General features: G+C 45.2%; 1 protein-coding gene across 5 annotated transcripts in view; it reads left to right on the top strand.

Annotated features, from left to right (window-relative positions):
• Positions 1-856: 856 nt before the first annotated feature.
• The window catches only part of OSBPL1A (oxysterol binding protein like 1A), a 107,696-nt gene continuing 86,928 nt past the window's right edge, over positions 857-21,624 (top strand). For 2 of the 5 annotated variants that reach the window (XM_090039824.1, XM_090039829.1), the window contains exons 1-4: positions 1,021-1,292; positions 8,122-8,244; positions 18,027-18,112; positions 21,508-21,582. In XM_090039824.1, the coding sequence (XP_089895950.1) occupies positions 1,217-1,292; positions 8,122-8,244; positions 18,027-18,112; positions 21,508-21,582 (360 nt within the window). In that variant the 5' untranslated portion in view covers positions 1,021-1,216. Of the gene's footprint in view, positions 964-1,020; positions 1,293-8,121; positions 8,245-18,026; positions 18,113-21,507; positions 21,583-21,624 lie in introns of those variants that run through there. The other 3 variants (XM_090039826.1, XM_090039828.1, XM_090039827.1) reach the window with 3 other exon arrangements.

Genomic DNA, 21,624 nt, shown 5'->3' with positions numbered 1-21,624 from the left:
AGGATTGCCCTGGAGTCTCCAGGGATTAGATATAAATCTCCAGGTGGCTGCTGAGAGTCACCCAGATTAACGATGGGGCAGTCATTAAAATGAATATGAAATGTTGAATGTGACTTATACAGTAGTCCAGCAGGTTTTTCAAATGTAATAGTAATGTGCATTTCCCTTCCTGACATAAAGTCTGTGCCCCATAATCCATAACTGATATACCGGAGCACAAGGGCACTCTTGCTGCGTGTTGCAGGCACAGCGGCCTGCCCGAGACCTCCCGGAATAGAAGCACAGTTGGCAACCCCCCCTCTCCTGTGCTTCAGTTCCCTGGTGGGATGCCATGGTGGCCTGGGCAGCGCCCTGCTGAAAGTTTCTGCTGTCAAGGGATCGGAGCCCCAGCCCAGCCTGACCCTGGAAGTTCAAAGCAGACGGCCGGCGCTGCTTAGCCTGGAATATGACCCCCACCAGAGGCGAGTTCACACGGTGGGGCTGAAATGGCAACGTGCCTCCATTTGGAGCGGTCACTGCCGCGCTCCGTGCGGACACATTACGGGTGGGGTTTAGATGAGGGCTGCATGGGATGGTTTGGATGGGGCTGGCCCTTCCACTTGGCTGTGCTGGACGCGCGCCGCGGCCCGCCAGCCCGGCCGCCCTGGGCCAGACACGCTCAGACTCGAACCGAGGGGAGTCGACACCAGGCTCTCCCCGCCCCCCACTGGCAGCGAGCCTGCCCCGCCCCCAGCCCCTCCAGTTCGCAGCGGCCGCTGAGCGGCGCGGGGGGAGGAGCTTTTCTCCCTCTCGGCGCTTGTTGGGAGTCAAGTATGGGCGGAAGCGGGGGGACTGGACAGGAATCCTCCCCCTCCCGCCGGGCCGCGTCACGTGCGGCCTGCGGGCTATAAAAGACTAGGGCGGCGGCGGGGGGAGGGGTAGGCGCTAGGCGGAGCGTGCGGGACTCACGCGGAGCCGGGAGCGGTGAGCGGCGCGGGGTGCGGGGCGGGGGGCGACCGCAGCCAGGGGGCCCGGTCCGGCGGGGGCGACAGGGTCTGCCCGTGGGGAGCGGGCAGGTAGGTAGCACACACGTGTGACGCACACATGTCTGTAGCACCGGCTCTCCTGGGCTGGAGCTCATTTGATCAGCTGATCGCTTCGTTATTGCCCAGCCTGATAAAGACAGCTGCTGGGCAGAGCTCCTGGGTACTTCAGTGGAGTGCTTCCGTACCACGCTATGTACACACGCGCGCACACGCGCTTTGATCACCCCCATTTGGTCCCTTCTCCAGCCGACGGGCGTCATGGCCCAGGTAGGTAGCAAAACAAGCTGACAGGACTCTGACCGGTTACCGCTGCTGCTTGTGGCAGAGCATTGATATTGGAGCTGCCTATCTTTAATACCAGTGCTCTGCCCAGTAGGTCACTTGGTCAGATGCTGTGTAATGGGGAAGAGAGACCCAGTTTTCTGGGCTGGAGAAGAGCTTGCAGCAAGAGAAATCAACAAGACTAATACATGTGTGCATAATCTTTAACTCTAGTAACTCTCTCTCTCTTTCATTAGTCTGTAAGGTGTGGGTCTACCCTCCCTTCCATTTGACTTCAGACTCACATGGCTAACAACATCTCTCCCTTCCCAAATCTACCTGAGCATTGCTAGTGACATAAATCACGTTATTGCTCCGCTCCTGAGGAACTAGGACATCATCAGTCCTCCGAGGAGACTGGTAGCTGGTTGTGAGAGACTGGAGTCAAGCAGGCAGAGCAGTGGCTAATTGGACTAGGTGTCACTTTACCCTACTTCTGCTTGAGTTTACAAGACTACCAGTTTGTCTTTTAAAGGTGTCATTTTGCCCTTCTGTCTTACTGTCACTTGTCTGATTCTGTTGTGTATATCTGTGTGTGTATATGTTTATTTTTTGTAAGATCGCATTGGTCCTAATTGGACTGATCAGCTAGCTCCTTGGTCCTTCTTTGTAAGGAATCTGTCCTAGATGCTGCAGAAAGCCATGCTAGCATGGGAAAGAGCCTTTCTAAATAATGAAGAAGTCAAGTGGGTTAACATAAATGTTCTGGCTTAAAATCAGCATCATTAAGCACTTGTGAACAGGTGCTGTGTTCTCACTTGTATGTTGGGTGTGGGTGAAATAATTTCCATACAGCTTAAGGCTGCTCGGTTAACGTGATGTACCTTGAGACTGCTATGGTGTGTACATTTGGGTGGGAGCTCCTTAGGTTGTTGAGAGTAGGCTCAGTGCCTGAAATAATCAAATGTATCTCATGCTTGAAACATCTCTCCATGGACTGTGTGCTGGCAACTGTTCCTGCTTTGGGAGTATCCATTCATCTGCAGCGCAGACCAGAGCGGGGCTTGTTTGGGGCCTCCTCCATTTCCTGGTGATGTCACTGGAAGGCTTCTGTGGCTACTGGGCAGAGCACTGATAATTAAATGGGAAGCTCCAAGACTTCTGTTGCTGGATAAAACATGAGCAGTTGTGATAACCAGCCAAAATTTTGTTAACTTATATTGCTGCTACGCAGCTGTGCCCACGTGGGTCAGGAGACCCTCTGGCTGGAGAAAGGATCAAAGCAAGAGCAAGTGGCTGGTGCTGAGAACAGTAGCTTGGTTGTTGGACTAATAGCATCTTACCTTTCCTAGTAGCTGGAGAGGAGTGCTTAAGCTTCTGACTGGGCATGGTCCAAGGGCTGGAATAGCTATCAGATATCTGTAGCTTGTAGATTTTACTTATCTGGTAATGGATCATTAAGAATGTGAATGAGAAGTTGGGACTGTGTGTGTAAAGAGGCTTGTGTTTAAGAGAGTAGATGTATTTGAGAAATCCAGTGCTTATGTGCAGGGATTCCATCTTTTATACTCTAAAATGAAATAATGAAAGAAAGACTTCATAAGAAGGACTTGTTGAGTAGTAGTCTCTAATGTGAAGGAACATTGGCACACTTTGTGAAGTACTAAACAAAAAGTACAAACTTCATGCTGATCAGTATTCAGAAACTTTTTTGCGTTGCTTGGCAATTTTATAATTTAAACTCTGTGTAGTTAGACAGCAATTTAAAGGAGTAAGGCAGTCTGAGGGAGAGCATGCCTGCACAGACCTTTCACATTGGCTAGTAATTTTATTTCTTGGATCTGGTAGGCAGGAGAGGAAGAACTTCCTCTGTATAGTTAGTATTTATTTTGCCTTCCTTCTACATATGTTCAGATTTAAACCATGAAGTAGTCGCCTCTTATTTTAGTTGGACTTGATAGATAAGTTTCAGTGGTCCAAGGAATGTGGAGCTCTTCATCACAGTCATGCAGCTTAGAGGCTTTGACAGTAGTTTCCTGTGTTGGGCAATGCTGCCAGCTAGTAACACTTTTCAGCATCTGTGCATAAACTTGCTTTAAAGTGGCATAAAGCACATCTCTAGAATACCTGTCAATCCTAAACTTTAAGTTCTTATCCAGTCATATTGTGTATCTTGATGATGGATGTAGAAAAGATGCAAGTAAGTAGTTCATTGCAGTTGTGAAAAAACTAATTGTCTTTGAGTTGCACCAGTCACTCAAAAGGACACAACAGACGGTGAGTGCTGACAGACATGCAGAAAGCACCATGAGTTAGACTGACCCTCTATGTTTGCTGTTGGGTCGGGAAAGTGGGGAAATCAAGCCTTGCCTTGGAGCTGATCCAGCTGAAGAGCTGCCTGTCTGCAGCTTCTCTCCCCTAGCCTTGCTTCTGGTTTCCAACCCCCCCCACCCCCGGACAGCTGCCAGAGCAGATGGCAGTTGAAGGTGCTCCAAAGCTCCGTTATCTGAACCCTCATAATGGGTTGGCTGTGTAATTGGGGACTTCTGAAGCGCTCTGTAGCCCCACACTTCTGTCAGAGCACGACTGTAGAGTGCTTTCAAGGGGCTGATCGTGTGACAAATGTAACTTCTGTCTGTGCCCTGTATTTCACATGCCAAAACTTAGTGTGGGATAGACAAATGCAGGCAAAATAGGATTGGTCCCAAGCCAATCATACTTGCATTCAATGTTTCACAAGTCTCCAGGGTAGATGAAGCTTAAGCTGCCATTGAGACTTTCTGGTTGTGTGACCGACTGGCCTCAGCCTGTCCACAGCATGCTGGCAGTGCTCCTTGGCTCTATCTGATGAGGGGTAGATATGTCCCCACTATCTTAGTAATTGTGTGTTAAGTGCCTACTATAGGCTGTTGTAGGTGGCCTTGGAAGAGGAGCGAATGGGATGAGAATATATTCAACTTTTCTCACTTTATTTTTTACAGGGGCTTTTTTCAAGTCCAAGATGAAGTAGCTGACAGGTGCACTATAAGGAAGCTTTGCTATGCTCCTTTCTGTTAGTTGCTCTGTGGGTGCTGACAGACATGCAAGCCCCTACTTTAACTCATGGCCCTTTACATAAAGTGCCATGAGTTAGTGCCCCCCTCCCCCTGACACAACAGACACTTGTCTGTTAGGTTTGGGGGGGGGGGGGGAGCAGAGCAGGGGGATGAAACCTGCCTGCAGGAGCCTGCCTGCAGCTTCTCTTCCCTAACCCCCCCACTCATCCCAGCTCTGTGGCTGTCAGCAGGAAGGGAGGGGGAGTAAGCTGCTGGCTGGGGCTTGCCCAGCCTGAGCTGTAGGGTGGGCTTGGGGGGCTTCTAATCTGCCATAAGGTGGGGGGCTCTTATCTACCTGTCCCATCCTTTCCTGCCTTCCCCTCCAGGCCAGGCAAACTCCAGCTATACCTCATTTCCCCTCCTCTGTTCCCTGCTCCCTTTCTGCAGAGAGCCCTGGGGGTGGGACTAGGCTGTATCAGCACAGCCCTGATTGTGTAACAGATTTAAGCCTAGGCAACACAAGTTCTCTAAAGCGCTCTCAAGTGGAGTGCCTTCATCTGATCCCTCATTTGATGATGGTTAACTTATCGGGTGATCAGTAACTTTAAGAGTGCTCTGCAGCCATGCGCGTGCATCACAGCAGGGCTGTAGAACGCTTTCAGGAGTCTGATTGTGCGACAAACATAATTTCTGTCTGCGCCATATGGGTATACACAGGATTTCAATATCCATGGTTCTTTTGCCACCTTCTTCCAAGTACCAGTCTGTCCTTTGCATTTCTTTCCTTGACTCTGGAACTTGAGGGTTATAATTAAGGAACCAACTTGGGTTTATTGTGTTGCTCAGTTCTAATAAAGAGCACAGCTTTCGCTGGTGTGGACAGCTTCACACTACTCTATATTTTGAGGCTGTTGCTGTAAGCTTGACTCCAGGTGTACACCCAAAATAAAGAATTTCATGCTCTGAATCACCTGCAGTCTTAAGCTGGAAAGTAACTGCAGGCAGATCTCCCTTTTTGCTGTACAAAAATTTCCATTATATAATAAAAAAAAAAAACAAAAAACCTCAAGCCATGATTAATAGTAAGTCATGTTTCTTCCCTTTTAAGTATGTTCAAGACAGAAGAGTTAGAGAAAGTAATTGTGAGTAATTGGAGATTAAAGTACTAGAATAAACTCATCTTGTTCTATCTTGGCATTACGCATCTACTCTCCCTTCTGACTCTTGGGTACGAGAGAGGAGAAATTGTTCCAGGTTTTGTTTGTTTGTCTCTTAATTTCTGGTTGTTAACTCTAAATTGTGACAGTGACTTTAGGACAAAAGACTCTTGTTCAGTGTCTGCATGGCCTCCTCTTCAGTGCTCAAATGGTTCTAGTAATGTAGGGCAAAGTGCTGATCAAAAGAGTGGTTGCTCTGCTAGTGTTTACACACAATATGTGGAGCAACTGGATGGGTTACCAAAAAGGGAATCTCCTAACCCAAAGATGAGGGAAGGGAGAATATAGTGTCAAATAGGATTGCAGAGAGCCCCCTTCTCAGTTGATACATTGAGAGTGCACTGTAGTATTTGCACACTGTTAATATGGCATGTTTGCAAGTGATACAATGTCATAGTAGAAGCACCTCAAAGAAATGTACCTCTTGACTTCAGATGGAGAATCTTGCTGAGGAACCTTGTTTCAGACAAGTGCTTATCCTACCCTTTTTTGGAGATAGCAGAAAATGCAAGTGTCTTATTTCCATATGGTTGTTTCCTACCATTCCCACTGCTTGATTCTTAAAACACTGCATTCTGTGAGCCACCAAAAAAGGCAGTGCACTTCAGAGTTGAGAACCAGTACTGTGAACTATTAACTTGACCTATCTTGCTTGCTTTCTTCCCACTCCCCTCCCTGGACTTGTTTGTCCAGATGTGGTGGTGGGTGACCTTTGTTCTCAACCAGATAATTACTAAAGAAATAACAAAATATGTAGCAGAATTCCTGGCATGTCACTTTTGGGTCTTATGCTGCTAGGCTGTGAAATTTGGAAGTTTGCGTCAAGTCTAGAAACAACTAGCATTTGGATAACTTGTCTGGGTGTATAGCCTCCACAGGTATATCCTTTCTGGGTGATGCAGTGAGTTCCTACTTCAGCCGACTCTAACTATTTAGATCCAGAGCTCTGCTCGATTGGCCTTCTATTTTTCCTGCATGGGAAACTAACAGGAAACAGCAGAGTACATGGAAAATGTCTGTGGACACAGGAATATTGATCATTACACAGGATCTTCCAAGTATTAATGAGTCTGTAAGCATAAGGGCAGAAATTTTCCAATTTTTATTTTTAGTCTAGATTCTGCAAGACTAGGTTGAAGGCCAGCCAGCTCTGTGTACATTGTAGGGACTTGTTGAGATTTGCCTTGTGTCCATAGCCTGCTAACCTAGTCATCTGCTGATGCTCTCGAACAGTAATTCACCACATGTAGTAGACTTGTCCATTGTTATATACAGGCTGCTGCTTGAACCTGTTCAAAGGAGTCCTAAATCATGTCTGACTTAAGGAACCCTTTTTTTTATGAGACTAACTCTGAGACAGTTGATTTGTAGCAGTCAGCAAGTTGGAAAAACTTTCAAATGTCTAATACTGTATTTGGGAAGACAGAAAAACTGCATTTCTTGTGGTGGGGAATGGGCACAGGAAAGTGGACCCCCTTCCACATCCTCCCCCGCCTCTGTTCACCAGCACCTCTGCCCGGCAATGAAGCGTTTTGCTGCTGCAGATGTCCCCCTTCACCCTTGGGTCACACATGCCTGCCACCACGTAGACTGTACTGGTTTGCAATGGATCCAGCCTCCTTAAGCTGTTTTGCCACGCCAGAAAATAATTTGACTAGCTGATACTGGGTACATCTGCACATTCATTAAGTTTAGTATCTGTACTTGTAGGTACTACCTTTTAATGTGCTGTAACTGGTGCTACTGCACACTGGCACTGGCTCATGCTTTTTTGGTGACATGAATGCATAGACTAATTCTACTGTGCACTAGCATAGGTTGTGCGTGCTGTGCTAATGCACAGTAGAACTAGTTTACTGCACTCGAAGTGTCTTGTGTAGATGCACCATGTCTCTTATCAACAGGCTTATTTAAGACTTTTTATTAGCATAGTATCATGGCTCCCTTGCGTGTCTGAAGGGAGCAACAATCATGCAACCTCATGGTTCTTTTACCAAAAAGGATGCAAGATCCTTGGTCACTAGCAATAGCAGTCCCATCATCAATTAAGCCATAATCTTACAGCAGCCTATTTTCTAGTAATATTAAGTCCCTTTTAGGTTGCTTGATATTTCTCTGACTTGAGTAGCCAGTACCCTGGAACTTCATGTACTTAGTGGCACTGGTCTTCAGTTGACTTGCATTGCTAAAAATACTTCAGTTTATCCTGAAACAAGCTTTTGGACTAGCCAGGGTACACAAAATTGTACTTCTTTGAAAACCAAGATGGGGATGAAAGACTACCTGATGGTTGACAGGTGGGCTTATCTGAGTTGAAAGGTTCTCTTAAAAAAAGTTTCCCTCCATTTGGGTCTTAACAGCAAAAGCTGAGTTCTAAGGATCAGCACCCCAGTTGCATGAGCCTGAGTGGGCCTCTGAATTCATGGCATGAGTTAACTATGTGATACTCCCTGGCTTGTCTAGTAATCAAGATGATCACTTTGCCTCAATAGCAAGTTTTATATTTCATGCTGTTTGTCTCTATTTTTGTGGGGAGGGGCATAGTACTACTGTAATAACTAATAGTCTGCACTTATTATTTAGAGATGAGCACTGAAGCAGAGCAACAGCTTCTTCATGATGCCAGAAATGGAAACTCTGAAGAAGTTAGACAGTTGCTGGAAAACATGGATAAAGGAATAATACCTCTTAACATCAACTGTAAAGGTTAGTATGCTTACTCTTTAAAAGAGGAGTTATCAAGATTAAAGCTTAAAGTATGACACCTCCACCATCTTTTTCCTTGAAGAGGTTCAGTAGTGAATGATGGTGCCAAAAAAAGTATTTTCCAGTATACACATACTGAAATGTACATTCAGCTCTGAAGAGACTCAAATGTGTGGGTGCAGGTAAATTGGAATGTACTGGTAGAAAAAAATGCCAAAAAACAAAACCCAGAACTTGCAGGAGTTAAATGTGTTGCATCTACTTTCCCTGGGTCAGCAAAAAAGAGGTTTTTTTGTAAGAGACATTGCCATTGTGTAACGCTTCTTTTTCGTACTGCAACCTGCCCTAACGTGTAAGTGGTATGATGCAACTGTAGCATGTCTGTGTTGTGTTGCACTACAAGAGAGACTGACGAAAAAAGTGTGGCTTGATGCATCTTGAGTTTACAAGTTGGAAATCCTGTAGAAATTCTGGATCGCAAGATGCATGCTATGGGACATGGGCAGAAGCTGCAGAATGAGAGGCAGACTTCTCTGGATAAGGGGACAAGAAAAGTTGAAATGTATTAAGAACTTGGACACATGTAACATACCAAATCCCTTAACTGGTATGTTATGGGGAAGTGAACAGTTCTAGTGTAATACAATGCCAGTTACATTTTGTGTAACTGCCAAGTCTAGTAGAGAATTTTTTCCTTGTGGAAGAATTGTGGTTAAAATGCTATTGGTCTAAGTTTTTTAGATCAGGGGTGTGGAACCCTTATCTGGCCCTGTAGACTAGGTGAGTGGCATGGGGCCAATCCACAGACTGGATCGAGACCATAGGATTCCAGCTGTTGTCCAGTCCTGTTTTTTCCACCCCCTCCCCTCCACCCCCCCCAGCATACCAGGTCTGGTGTTTGTTCCAGCCTGTCTGGGACCTGCACTGCATGTGATGTGGATCATGGAGCAGTTGGTACATGTGCCATGTGTAGTGCAGTCCAGCTGGAGGTATGTAGCACAGATCCTAGATTGGCTGGAGTGGATGCTCTGCTCCACATGGCGACTGCCCTGGCCAGACTAAACCACATGCAGCACCTACCCTAGCCAGTTGGGGACCTATGCTGCACGTGGTGCTTGCAGGTGCGATGTACGGCATGGTTGCCCAAATGAGTGCTGCATGCAGCACAGTCTGGCTGGTGTGGGTACTGTGGGCAGCACAGTGCCCACTTTAGCCATTCTGTGATCTATGCCCCACACCTGCATTCAGTCTGTGCTTCATGTAGCACCCCTTATGGCTGCTTGGGGTCTGCACTGAGTTGAGGCAGGCATTCCAGGCCCTGCTCACAGGGCTGGTCCAGCATGTATCCTGTCCTATGTAGGTTTGATAAGACCTTGGAGCAGCACTGGGGGCTGAATGGTGGGGCTTAGTGGGCTGGATCCAGCCTGCAGACCATATCTTTGACAACTCTGGTTTAGATCTTCTCCCTCCATCTTGGAGTAGCAGCTTGCTAAAGAGAAAGAGGCTATTACCTGTTCCGTCATTGCCTAGCAGCAAGACCCTAGAATAATATTACCATATGAACTACCTGAGGTTTTCTGCATGTCTCTGCTCTTCATCATGGTGTAACTTTCATGGTACATAAGTAACCAAAACTGATGCAGACTACCTTTGGGCATATGTACATCTGTCTTTGCCCCAAAGTCTCCCCACAGCAAATGGGACTAATTGCCTTATTGTATGCTGCATAATACCAACATGGTTGCTGCCCTGAAGAGCTTACAGTTTGAATATCCAAAACGGGATGGGATGGGGAAATAATGATTTTGGTGACAAATTGGCTCACCCCAGCACTGTACGTGGTGTCATTGGCAAAGCTGCAGATAAGCCCAAATGTCCTGAGTCAGTCTAATGTACTAACAAATACCTCTGCTGCAGCTTCTCTTCACTTAATAAGCCATGGATGCTTTACTCGGATGCCTCTATTGTTAAAGCCCTCGGCAAAATCTGAAGAATGAACATGAATTTATTTGTTCTACTGCTGGGAGGGAAGATCAAGAGATAAGAGGCCCTTGTATTTACCCTGCAAAAAATGTAAAGTGCTTGAAACGGGTAAGGTTTTTTTGCAGGGTAAATGCAAGGGTCTTTTATGATCTTGTATCTAGCTCTCAAGCAGTAAGTGTTGAGCAGGGATCCTGGTTTTATCAGATCAAAAAAAAAATTGCAAATTCTCTCTGGGGTGTGTGTTTGTTTGTTTGTTTGTTTTAAACCCTGCAATCTATGATTTTAAATTGAAAGGCTGTTATGTATATGGGTATCAGTTCAACACAATGTTTTATTGATATACTTACAGTTTTGTTTTTTTTTTGTTTTTTAAAGCAGTTTGGAAGCCTACTAATACTCCAATCACTGTAATAGAATAAATGCTAAATACCAATAAATCTTAGTGTTTGAGTTTTTGGGTTTTCATCAGAGAAGATCAGAGCTTTTGTTGTCCCTTCCCCTGCCCCCCCCCTTACCAGGATGCAGGTCTAGCTGCACTTGCCCCCCACTCCACACTGTTTTGTGGTACTGAGCAGCCCTGATATGCCATTACCCCTCACAGAAAAGGTGGAATGCCTTTCCCTTAGAGCAAATTGTGGCAAGCCCTACTGGAGCCTTGAAACATGGGGACCTGGAGGCAACACAGGGCTGCCAGGTGTCAGCTGGCACTGCCTGTGGGGCTTGCCCCAGTGCATATGCTTGGCAGCTGCTATGAGATTCTAAGCAGAGGCTGTGCCCCTGCTTCAGAGGAAGGCAACTGCCCACAGTCTTGTACCAGTCTGACCAGGGGAAAATTCATTCCTGACCCTAATACAGCATCAGTCTGACCCTGAGCCAGAAGGGCAAGACCCTGTAGCTAGGACTGTCCAGGGCTGAGTCTGAGCAGGAACTTTGGGACACCCCTGAATGGTGGCTAACCAACCTCTGCACTGGAGGTGTTCAACAAGGAAAGCTCACAGCTTCCCTGGGTGTCTGTTCCACTGCCCCTTGCTCCAACTGGGAATCTAACTGGAATTGAACCAGAACCTAAAACACCAATTCTTGATTTGACCCTAAACTAGAACTGAACCATCATTTAGCCTATCCTACTGAACCACAATAGGGAATCAACCCACAAATAATGACTGGGGTCACCAGACTTGTGTCACTGGTTAGACTGTGCTTTTGAGTTAAATGGGTGTCACCAGTTACCCCACCAGTCAGATTGAGGTGACTGGTTCAGTTTTCATTAAAACTGCCTATAACAACTTATTTAAACTATAAAAACCATTGACTTGCATGAAAACACATAAAGACAAAATGATATATTCACTGCTACCACACAGGCTTGTCTCGCTGCTCTATTGTGAATCCTGGGATTTTTTTCTTTTTTGCAACTTCTATCACACTTCCTTTATTTCTCTCTTTCACTTCTGTAGTCTATATTCTTAACAGAGAATGGAGTTAAATGTACATAAACAGCTGTAAATAAATGCTACTGCTTTCTTAATGGACTCTTAGTTTTACAACTGCTGAAGATCAACTAGTTCCAAATGCCCATTTCCAAAGCCTGCTTAACACTACATGCAGTTGTAGCATGTAGGAGGTGGAAAGGGAGGGGGACAGGCAGGCTTCTAGAATCTGTGGAGCAATGGGAGACTGAGAGTATGCTTGCAGGGGCTGTGAACAGGTGGGAGGCTTGGGGCAAGATTCCTGGCTGGGAGGTAGTGTGCTGTGAAGAAGTCCCTAGGCAATCCCACAAGGTACAACCCAGGGAATGTATGTGCAGGAAAACTCAATTATGCAAAATTAAGTACTTTTTTACAAAGTAAACTAAATATAACACTATTTGAACCTTCTTTAGAAATATATGTGGGTACTTTGTACAGATGGGTGTGTGTGGCGGGGATTTGTGAAGGTATTGGATGTGGATATGGGGGGGGGGGCATGAGACTGGAGTATGTAGGAAGGTGCGAGTGGGGAGTGCATATGGGAGCTGCATGCTGTTGGCCCAAGCAGGCTCTGCACTTCCAGGTGCAACATCCCACAGGAGTGCAGGAAGCTGCACAGGCGCACAGCCCACCCAGCCTGGCCTATGTACGTGGACCAGGAGCTTCCAGCTATTGGCCAAGTGGGCTCTACACCTTGTGGGGCTTCCCACACTCCTGCAGGAAGCTGCAAATGAAGGTGAGAAGCCCTCCTGGCTAGTGGCAGGTGGACCAGGAGCTGCACACCATTGGTCTGAGCAGGCTCCAAGCTTCCATGTACGGCTTACCTGAAGACATGCACAGAAGCATGGAGTCTGCTCAGGCCATGGGTTTGGGGGTTTCTTGTTTGGGTTGTTGTTGGGGGTGGGGGTTGTCTTTAAGGGTGTAGCTCCTGGTCCATGTTCTGCTGGCTGGGCGGGCCCTCCATGTGGGGTTTCCCCCAACACCTCCCCACTTCCTCAGCCCCTATCCACATGCCTACTCCCTGCCTTCCAGCCCTGCCAGAGGGAGGTCCCTGGCCCCCTGGAAGCTGCACTTAGCTCAGGCTCCAGGAAGGAAAAGAGAGCCTGAGCTAAGTCTTGAGTGACTGAGAGCCAGGGCCATCCCTGGGGGGGAGCAAATCAAGGCAACTGCTGGGGGTCCCTGTGGAGCCAGGTGGAACTGAGAAGAGTAGCGACTCTGCATCCAATGACTTGCAGCCCGTCCCCACCCCCTGTGCCAATGGCTGTGGCAGCTTCTCCGGGTCTAAGATCGGAGCAGGGGTGGGGCCCTGCATGGGAAGATTTGCCTTGGGTTCCACACACAGCTCAGGTTGCTTCTCTTGAGAGCCTTAGGCCCTGCCCTCTTGCCCTCCCCTTCTGGACAGGGTTGGAGGTTTGCCACCCTCTTTTTGCAAGATGCTCTTGCAGGGTGGAACTCTGCCAGCCTGCAGAGATCTCTGCAAAAGTGGGAAATCCATGGGCAGCTCTGCTAAAAGGAAGAACCTGCTTTGTTTTGTTTTCCTCTTTTAGGGGTGCAATCCATAGTTTTCTGTTTTTCCATGGGAAACGGAAAATCCAGATCCCTGCTGTTAAGTCTTCAGCATACATAAAAGTACTGATGCTGAATTTTTCCGTAACAAATCCAGTGATAAATCTGGGGAGTCATTAAGGTGCTACCTTCTGCTTTAACTTCAAGCCAACATGGCTAGTTTCCTCTGTCTGCTGTGTGCACTCTGGGCTGCATACAGCCATTTTGCTGTGAAACTGTTGAGACTTGGCCCCTATGCCATCAGAAGTGAACTTGTTTTCACACTTGAAGAAATGAACTCCATCTTGTATAGTGGTGATTCTTGGGCAACTCCACTAAACCAAGACTACTTTGTATATAACCTTGTCTGATATTGGAAGCTTTCAGTCTGATAGACTGCTGAAACTTTGATTTACTTAATGTAGGTTTGGAAGAAGACCGAATTCATGACCTTATTACAGTTTTGTGGTCTCCAGCAGCTAAGTCTGGATAGGGAGTCCTCTGTAAAAATACCGAAGGGAAAGACGCATTTGATTCATCTTGCAGGTCCTTCTGGTAGCACACACTGAAGACCAGAATACACTGGAGCTGCATCTTCTATAGTAATGTGGCCATTTTTGGATCCTGCCAAGCAACTCCTAGAGATCAGGCCCATCCCCCACACCCAGCTTCTGGAACACTGAGAGACTCTTCTACATTGGTGCCTCTGCCATAAGAAGAATTGCTTTTAATGTCAAGGAAAGCACAGGCGACTTCTCAGTTAAGAGACAAGTCGTTTCCTCCAAGGCTCCAGTATCCTAGAACATCAAAGTGGAACTTTGCCCAGATTCTTCTGCATCCAGCTGAAATGGGCATTGAATGTGGGTTCACAGAGGGATCTCTATGATGCCATCACTACTTTGTCCTGAGAGGACTGCCACAGTGCTTGTCAACTCTGCGTTGGACTCTCCAGCATCAGTATGATGTGTGTCTCTTTGGCCTTTTCAGTGAAATGCAGCAAGCATTAATCACTAAATTGACCGTCTTCACCATCCATAACCACTAGGACATGGATGGATAGTAAGGGGAGGAATGCTTGAGACGCTGACAAATCTTCTGACAACTTCCTACATCTGGAAGCATTGTAGGAAGTGTCTCTAAGACCTTTCCTTTTTTTTAACTGCTCCTTCTGAAAGAACGGGGGGTATAATGACCCGTTCTGCATCTCCCAGTCCTTGTCATTTTCAAGTTCTGAATCTCTTATCCTGTCATTTTATTCCATAGACTAGATTATGACATGCTCTTGCTTCCATATTGGAGTGCTCAAAAAGTACAGAAAACTGTTGTTCTAATGGAAAGTGTATTACTAATACAGTCTTTCAGACTGTTCACAGTCCCTAGGGTATTCGACAAGGTCCTTTACTGTAATGGCAGCATGCCTAAAGAGACTGGGGATCAAGGTTTATCTTAATCTGAACAATTGGATAATATACACATTACTGCCACAAATTGACTGCATAAAATAGAGGAGAGATGCAGAAGGGATCTGCATAGTCTCCCCCACAGTCTTCTAGGAAAAACTGTTCAAAAGGAAATTTCTCTAAGAATAGAAACACTTCCTACAATGCTTCCAGTTGTAGGAGGGTGTCAGAAGACTTAAATCTCTACCTTCCCGGCACTTGGTATTGAAGATTGAGTGCAGAGAAGGCTGTTGCACAGTATTTCTTCATCCCTTTTTATGTAACTATTTCTTGATGCTTTGTTTCTGTTCTACGTGGACTCCTTCCAGCTCTGACCTTTTTATGGCCACAGAATCGGCTGAATGGAAATGAAGAATAGTTCTCCTGTTAGCAGGATGAGGGAGAATCTGCTGTTTGATTATTGCCCTTTTTTTTTGTTCTAGCTGTTGTATAGCCATAGTGACTTGCACAAAATGCAGAAAGGAAGGGTAGCTTATCATGTGGTCAGTAAATTTTAGTTGTGAAGTGGTTCTATTAAAGCAATGGAACTGATAACTAAGTACCCAAATCCGCTTGATTTTTAGACTTTTCACCTTTTTTGTTACTTTTTTCAAAACAAGGTAATGGGAAGCAGAGGGTGCCCTTCCCCCACCCCCTCCAGTTCTGATGTGTGTTTTGGACATGGAAGAAGCAAAGCTGATATGTGGGCCAGCTCTTCCTCATCTCTTATCTGTTGCACTGAACTGAAGAATTTCCTTGAATGATAAATAGTTCTGAGATGACAAACTTGACCTAATGCAGTCCTGTTTAAAGTCTGCAGAGTTCATTGGCGTTAGTAACCAATTTATACCTGTGAATTTTTGCCTACTTTTCCCCTTAAAAGGTATTTTATTACAATGGCATATATCTTCAGATAAAAGAAGTAGGTATTGTAAAACCCTTGTAGCAGTTTCATGTTTTTTCTTGTACGTTTGTATGTAGAATGTTACAGAAAATAAACTGAATTGGAAAGCTGTAGTTCAGCTTTCTGTAGGTTTTGTTGTTTTGTTTTGTTTTTTAATTCCTTTATTTTTTCCGGCTCTGCTTATAGGAAACTCCCTTGATGGGGATTATTGTAGTGGTAGTCTAGCTATTTAGTCTAAGTAAACAGTCTGTAGTTCTGTTTCCAGACTGAAGGCGGGGGGGTGCGGAACAAAACCTTCAACTGTTTACTACTGTTCCATAAAGTTAAGTTTGCTAATATCGGAACTGATGACATCTTCATTTTCACCAAAACTATTACTTGTGGAATACACCAATGCTTATTATGCACAAGCGGTGTCTTCTATATGATCAAGGAAAACTTTGAAACAACTTCTTTCAAAACTGAACTTTTAGAAGCACTGCATTGCCTATATTGCATTTCTCTTATAATGAAGGCAAGCATTAGGAATCTGTCGTCTCTAAATGGAGAAGCTGCACATCGAATTGAACTGGGCAAATGGTTTCAAATCTCCTTTGAGAGAGAAATAGTGTAAGATAAGCAGGAGAGAAGAGTAGGGGTGGCTGAGAAAGCTGAGCTTTTGGCAGGAGTGTTTTGTGTCTAGGCAAAGTTGGCAGTCACTTTGATTAGACCTGGGCCTTTTGCTACTGTAGGGCTGACAGCATCTTGGATAAAGATAGGTTCAAATCTCATCCAAGAGCCTCCTATCATACTCATGTGGAAAAGATCTATTTTAAACCCCCCCCCCAATGAACTTGGACCAGCTTCATCTGAAATATAGACCACTTTGATCTTAAAGAGGGGAAACTCTCCAATTAGGGGAAAACAGGGACTTTGCTCAGCTGCTATCATAAGCCTGCTTAATGGGCCCTTCCAAATGCCTGAAATAGCAGCTAGTCAGGAATTACTTTTTTCTTCTTGCACTCAAGAAAGCCAGTTTCCAAGCACTGGATAAATGCCTCAGTCTTGTAGAGAGACAGAAAATCAATATCTTCTCCCTAGAGAAGGTTCTTTATCCTCTGTTTAAGCTTACTAGCTAACCATAACACTTCAGAAAGAAAGGCCTAGATTTGAAGCACAGGAGTAGCTGGCTCTGCATCAGGGAGAAGTTTAGGCATTGTTTGGTTACAAGTGAAGGGAGTTCAATAATGGACTTTCAGTACAGTATTGCTCTAATGCAGACAGCCTTGAGGTAGCTGCCCTAATAGGATCGCTGTTTAGAACACAGTTATAATAAACCTGAATTTCTTCAAACTTTTTTTTCTTTTCTTTTCAACAAGCTGTTTTAACAGCTCTTTGAAATCGGCTTCAGGCCCTTTTTGCAAGCTCCCTGTAAAAACAAAAATGATGAAAACTAAGGCGATATCTAATTATCCTGGGCAGGGTGTCCTGCTAATGCAGTTATGCTGTCTCTAGTTTCTGAGCTATCGTATACAAAGTTTAATTCAAAGGATCTAAATAGTACTGCCTTCTCAAGGCAACTTTAGTTTATATCTATATAGTGTTAATGACCATACTGCTGTTCTTGCTTGCCATCCCACTTCTCACCTGTACAGACAGCAACATTATGTTCCTGTTGAAGATGGGACCATAAGTGATTCTCAGCATCTTGGGTGGCAATTTCCCTGTAAGCATATGCCAGGACAGTTTTTTGAATAAGAGCAGTTACTGTATTTACTCAGTTGGAGGATGAGCTGCCCCCCACCCCCTGCTTCCATTTTAAATGGGGTGGGGGGGACGACAACTGCTATGACTTCAGCTCCCAACCCAGAGCCACAGCTGCTGCCTGTCTCCCCTCCCTCTGCTTGCCCTGGTGCCCCTCCCCAGTCTTCCCCCACCAATTCTCCTTCTCTCTGCTACACTCCTTACCTTTGCTCTGTGCTATCAGGCTCCACCCCTGCTGCAGCCTAGGATGCCAAGCATGGCTTCAGTTTGGACCCATAACAGTGGCTCAGAGCCAGTACTGCTGTCCCAGCCTGGCCCCATAGCTGGGAGGGAGAGATGGGGTTGGGACTAACTGCATGCAGTACAGTAGCAGGGGGAGTAGAGGGGGAGCATGGCAGGTTGGAGCCCTTGTACTGTGTTGTCCCTGTCTGCTTGGAGGTTGGATGGCCCTTATCTGAGAGAATGCCTTTAAAGAGAAGCTCTGGTGCTGTTTTAATTGATGGATTAAAAAACGCCTTGTGTCATGTTGTCTTTATAAACATCTGTCTAATCAGTAAGTCTCATTTAGGTTTTATATAGCTCTTGTCGCAGAGAATTCCTATCCATATTGTATGTCTGAGACGGGAAGACGTTAATTTGCACTAAACGTACTTCGTCTTGTTCCACAAACCTATTTACCTGTTTGTTTCATGCTTTTAGGCAGGAGTAAATCTAATTTGGGTTGGACCCCTCTTCATCTTGCATGCTATTTTGGACATGCGAATGTGGTTGAGGATTTGCTGAAGGTATGTCTAATATTTGTACTTCTAAATGAGCCTCAGAATTCTGCATAAAGCAGTTGTGAAAAACTTGCTGAGCAAGTCCCTGTCTGCTAATCTTGCATCTAAGATGACAGAATAAATGGGGAAGTCCTTTTTACTGCAAGAGTCTTGTTTCTTTAGAAAAAGGCAAAGCTTAGGGTACTTCTACACTGTGCCCAAAGTGACTGCTGTCTACACTTTAAAACTAAACTGTGCTGAGCCTATATTGCTGCCATTAGGCTTTTACTGGTGCCAAAAATGTAGCTAGTTAGTTCTAAAATTAGATTGGGTGTCATTGCACTGTAAATGCCTGTTATCCAGAGATCTTCTCTTTCAAGAAACATGCGTATTTGCATCTAATTTTATGCCATGACACTTCTAGGTGCATATTGTACATCTGTGAAAATACCTGACTTGTCTCTGCACACTGAAGGTTTTGCATGTACCTAACCCTAAATTTGATCCAAAAGATACAAATCCTTCTTGGCTCTAGTCTAAACTAACACCTGCACATTCCTTTAAACTGTGGTTGTCACTTAAGCACCTGCTGAAGTCTAGTGTAGACAAATTGATTGGGTTAAAACCTGTGGTTTTAGTTGCTTGTTTACACTTAGCATGTCAGATAACTTCTATAAAATTAATGTAGCAAAAAAACCAAGACAGTAGTGGGCAATGGGGGATGCTTTCAAGTGGTGTTTTATTCTACCTGATACTCTATTTTTTTGCAAATAGTCTCACTTGCACCATTTCAGTATTGTCATGACCAGTATTTCACATGGTCCAGAGATGCAAAAATCTGGACTACCTTAACACTTTGTTTTAGATTCCAAATAGTTATTACTGTTTACCCTTACCACAAAAAAAAAAAAAAAAAAAAAAGGCGATGACACTACAGCAACAGCAGAGGTAACGTATGCCTGAAATTTACATGGAATAACATGTACATATTTGCAATCCAAGGACAAATAATTTTAGTTGAATTTTTTATTATAGGCTCTCCAGGGTCCTGGCAGATATTAGATTTATGGTGTAGTTTACAAAAATTGATGCTGCGTATTAGTTGATGGCTTGTACAACTCATTTAATTGAACATGTGGTATGGCTGCTCCTGCTGGATCCCAAGACTCAGCTGTGCATCATGATCAGGCATGGGACAGTCCCAGGGTCTGCGGCATAGCTGGCTCCTGTCTAATCAGTGGGTTCAGGCTAAGGGTGGCCCTGGAACCCAGCGTGTCATGTCCCATCCCCATCCTCTTCCCTGTGGGACTCCCCCCAGTTCCTGAAAGTAAGTCAGGTTTGGGGTGGGGTGGGATGTGGAGAAGGACTGCACAGGACCATGAGCTAAATGTAGGAAGCCTCTTCTGATTATCAGGCTTATGGCGCCCCGCATCTCTTAAATTTCCATGCAGCTGGAAGCCCTGACTGCATTGCTGAGCACCCATGGGAGCCACTCAGCTGAAGTGTCCAGCTTTGTGCTTCCCAGCTGCCTCTTCCACGTGTGAAGCAGCCCATGCTTCTTCTAACTGCCTTTCCCTACAGCTTTTACCTGGGCTGCAGGACCTGGCAGGAAACCTGCAGGGATTCCGCACATTGGCAAGGTCCCAGTGCAGGTCCTGCACTCTAGCAGCTAGTCATCATGTGATTTGAGATTTAGGGAATTTTATAACTAATCCCCCAAAACCAAGTGAGCTGCCATGTATATCTTGTATGGCATGTTGTATAACTTTGTGGTTGGAGTATAAAATTTCTTGGACCCCAGTTGTGTGACTACTATACTTAAACATCTGCAACAGCCTTGGACACTGGAAGCTTCAAATCAGTGGATTTCTTCTTTCCCACCCCTAAAATAAATAAGTGTAACCTGTATGTCATCTGGTAATCTAGTCTTGAGGGATTTGGTTGATAGTACTTCAAAAATAATAATAAAAAAGTCATAGATTTTAAAATCTTATATCTATTCTGAACTATTTGAAAAAAGCCATACTTCCCATATCCATGTTCAAAAGTTCATATTAGCAATGTGCTGATAAAGTGAAAAGAGACCACTCTTATAAAAGATTCCAGCTCTTACTCTAGAAATATACCCAAAGAAATGGCTTACAACATAAAATAAAGCGCTGTCCCTTGCATTTGGAAGCTTTTGGTATATCTTCCCCTTTTCAACCTTAAAATACTGATTTTTATATTATCAAATGCTTTTTGTCCATAAGTCACATGTATTTAGAAGAGCCCTGTCTGCAACAGTGAGGAGTAAAAGTTAAAGTATTCAGGAGTCTAACTTCTCATTCTAGGGGGAATTGGATTTATGTCTACAGATGTATTAGGAGCCTATATCTTGCCTAAGGACATGGTCAGTCAGCAGCAGAACCCAGCTATTAAAGGGTAGCAAGGCTTTTTGGTATCTTTTAAAGCACAGTTCTGGGCAAAGAGCACTGATGGAGGTAATGTGTAAGGGAAAAGAGAATTGGATTGAATCAAGGGAGTGGGGAAGGCATAGGAAAAACAAGGTTGAGATTCAAACTAAGGAGGAGTTTTCATGTTGCAGGAGGGTGGGGGGAACTGCCACTAGGTCTGCAAAGGGGGAGGGAGCAAGCATGGAGACAGTGAAACCTCTTAATTGTGGCAAGTTGGATCAGTAATGTCTGTATATTGTTGCAGAGTAGTTGTACATGCAACTTCAACACAGAACCACCCTCTATGCAGCTTGTGCATGGAGATAGTTGGCTTCAGAATAGCAGCAAAAAGTTCTCTCTTTGTAAAATCTTTGTAGACTTCTGCCCATTAGTCTTTTCATGCGTTTTCATTCATTTGGTAGTATGAATATAGACTGTGTACACATGTTCAGAAGATCTGGGAGAGCTCTCTGAGGTTTGCTTTCGTGGTAGAAAAACTTACCTGGAGACCTCCAAACAGCCCTTCAGTGCCAACTTGCTGCACAGCCAGGGGCTTCCTGTGTATACATCTGAGTCTGCTCTGCTGTCTTCCAGTCTGTCTTGTGATGGATGACAGCAGTATACAGAGCAGCCCTGCTTGGCTCACCCAGACTGGTTTTCAGGCTGTCTACCTGCAGCACAATGAGAGGATTGTGAAGGGATTCCCTGCTTGACTGGAGCAGTACAGCCCAACCCTAGTGACACACCATTTTCTCCGGACCTGTGAGGGGTGGGGAGAGAGCCTGGGAGCAAAGCATGCTGGGATACTGGAGAGCTGTGGTGCAGCTTCTCTCTGAATACTTTAGTAAAGCATAGAGGAAGCCTCCTAATTCATGGAATTCATTCTTTATCAAGTGTCGGTACTGCTACCCTCCAGAAAAAACTCAGTTTCTTCATAGTGATAAACTGTATGTTTCCAATATGCCTTACCAGTCTCTGTGTTGGTAGGCTGGTGCAGATCTAAATGTGCTAAACAACATGGGGGACACTCCTCTACATCGTGCAGCTTTCACTGGACGCAAGGTAAAATTTTCCGAGTTCCACTCTGGGGTTTGCAAGCTTTGT

The sequence above is a fragment of the Crocodylus siamensis genome, chromosome 3, assembly GCF_052110815.1.
Source record: "Crocodylus siamensis isolate JL-2025a chromosome 3, ASM5211081v1, whole genome shotgun sequence".
In the NCBI taxonomy this organism is placed as follows: Eukaryota; Metazoa; Chordata; order Crocodylia; family Crocodylidae; genus Crocodylus; species Crocodylus siamensis.
Note: the sequence above shows the minus strand (reverse complement) of the source record. Positions and strands in the feature narration are given on the sequence as shown.